Raw genomic sequence first — 2,341 nt, forward strand, 5'->3', positions numbered from 1 at the left:
GGCTACATCAGTTCAGCTGCTGATATTGCAATGCTGAACTTGTCCGACAGGGAAGGAAGGAAGAGAAGAGAAAAGGAGATGAGGGAGGTAGGAACAGATGAGGAAGAAGAGGAACAGAGGAGGGTGATGAAGATGAGGGCATAGACGATGATGCAAAAAGTGAGGCAGGGGAATGGGAAGAGGGACATGGTAACCTCTGTAGAGTGAGAAAGAGATGAGGGGGCAGAGAGAGAAAGAGGAAAGAAAGGAGGGGAAGACAGAGATATAAGTCAGCTGTGGTTGAGAGTTTTGGTCAGAAAGCTGCTGGACCTCAGCAGGTTCACCCCCCGCCCCACCCCTCACCCCCACCCCCACCCCACCCCCTCTCTCTCTGATGGAGACCCTGGAAGAAGGTGAACTCTGCTTTCCAGAGCTCTTCAACTCCTCCTGCAGAAAGCCGAAGGCTCCTCGCTCCAGGGTCGTGCTGCTGTACATCCTGCTGTCCTCCATCTCTGCGCTCACCATGGCTCTCAACTTGCTGGTCATCATCTCCATCTCACACTACAGGTGCCACAAACATTTCTTATCATGTATGACTCTAGTTGTAGATTAACGCTTCTGTGTTTTTTTATGTTCATGATCTGATACTACAAATGTAAAGTAATATTATGCCCATTTTGTCTCCAGGCAGCTCCACACACCGACTAACCTGCTCCTCCTCTCTCTGGCTGTCTCAGACTTCCTCATGGGCCTCCTGATGCCGGGTAACAATGGCCTAGTTGGAGGCTGCTGGTATCTTAACGACCTCATATGCAGTCTGTATTACTTTGGGTGCTTTATCCTTTTCTCCACGTCTGTAGGACACATGGTTCTCATATCAGTCGACCGTTATGTAGCGATTTGTGACCCTCTGCGTTACCCCACCAAAGTGACTCCTAGGAGAGTGAAACTCTGTGTTTGTCTGTGCTGGCTCTGTGCTGTCTCCTTCAACTGTCTGCTTCTGAAAGATCATCTGAGGCAGCCAAGCCGGTACATATCCTGCAGAGGAGAGTGCATGCTCGTCATCGATCACATTGCAGGAGTTGTTGACCTGGCTTTGACTTTTACCAGTCCGATTACTGTCATCGTAGTTCTGTATATGAGAGTGTTTGTGGTGGCTGTGTCTCAGGCTCGGGCCATGAGATCCCACATTGTGTCTGTCACTCTGCAGCGTTCAGGGACTGTCACCGCTAAAAAATCTGAGTGGAAAGCAGCCAGGACTCTTGGTGTTGTCGTAGCTGTGTTTCTCATATGTTTCATTCCCTATTATTATCTCTCTCTTGCAGGGCAGGACACCGTGAACACTGCTTTCTCTGTACCCTTTGAGAACTGGCTGTTGTATTGTAACTCCTGTCTAAACCCACTGATCTATGCCCTTTTTTACCCCTGGTTCAGAAAAACTGTCAAACTCATTGTTACACTTCAGATCCTGCAGCCCAACTCCTGTGAGACCAACGTGCTGTAAAGACACAAGAGAGGGGAAATCATTCTTTTCTCATTTTGAATAGAAATCTGCAGAAATCATGTCATCTGTGAGAATCAGCATGTCTTCACTGTCAATTTCTAGAATGTAACCTTGCTTTCCTTTTGACAGTGAGCTTTAGTATTTACTTTAAAACACTGTGAATATTCAGCTGTTTTCCAAGAAAGTCCATTCATTATGATGAGTGCTGAGTTTTTGTTTTTTGATCACAGAGAAACAGCTGTGTATTGTCTCTTTGATGAAGTAACAAATGCATAAAACCGACAGATATTCCTTCATTCATTTTGATTCTAAATGATTAGAAAACCTGCACTTGCCATGCTTGAGTGTAATCCTCCAACATAATGGAATGAATATAAGATACTGAAGCAATGTGATGAGGATACTTCTGTTTTTTTTAATAGAGAAAATTTAAATGTGTCAAGCCTAAATGATGCCTCTCAGCTCTCTCCTACATTGTTGCATCAAAACTGATCTTTATAATAATGTCACTGTGATTTTATACCAGTGGAAATGTATAAAGCTCACATGCAGTTTGTGTTTTGTTTTTTCTGTCCCAGTTTAAAATAACATTTTTGATGTGTTTCAATGGCCTTCAATTCCTTATCAAATCTCTGCCTGCAAAGTTTCTTGTTTCCCACTCTTAAAATGTGCCCACTTGAGCCTGTATGTCTTCGATTAAAAATGCTTGTCTTTTTAATTAAAGTTGCACAAGATTATGATCACGCACAATGGTATAGTATGACGGCAATCTGGTGAGATATATATATTTCCCTACAGTGGTCATTTAAACACAATTGCTCACAAAATAGCACAAAAAGTAGAACTATTTATGCTTTT

General features: G+C 43.5%; 1 protein-coding gene across 1 annotated transcript; it reads left to right on the forward strand.

Moving 5' to 3' along the window:
- The first annotated feature begins 373 nt into the window (after nucleotides 1-373).
- Nucleotides 374-1,483, forward strand: LOC115376667 (trace amine-associated receptor 13c-like). The gene is made up of 2 exons (XM_030076403.1): nucleotides 374-546; nucleotides 667-1,483. The coding sequence occupies exons 1-2, from the start codon at nucleotides 374-376 to the stop codon at nucleotides 1,481-1,483; spliced, it is 990 nt and encodes a 329-aa protein (XP_029932263.1).
- Nucleotides 1,484-2,341: the final 858 nt, after the last annotated feature.

This window comes from Myripristis murdjan, chromosome 18 (genome assembly GCF_902150065.1).
Source record: "Myripristis murdjan chromosome 18, fMyrMur1.1, whole genome shotgun sequence".
Lineage (NCBI taxonomy): Eukaryota > Metazoa > Chordata > Actinopteri > Holocentriformes > Holocentridae > Myripristis > Myripristis murdjan.

Bases quoted from the DNA above. Each gene is read 5' to 3' on its own strand.
- LOC115376667 (XM_030076403.1), top strand. From the start codon at position 374: ATGGAGACCCTGGAAGAAGGTGAACTCTGCTTTCCAGAGCTCTTCAAC. The intron at 547-666 runs GTGCCACAAACA...TTTTGTCTCCAG, and splicing joins ATCTCCATCTCACACTACAG to GCAGCTCCACACACCGACTA.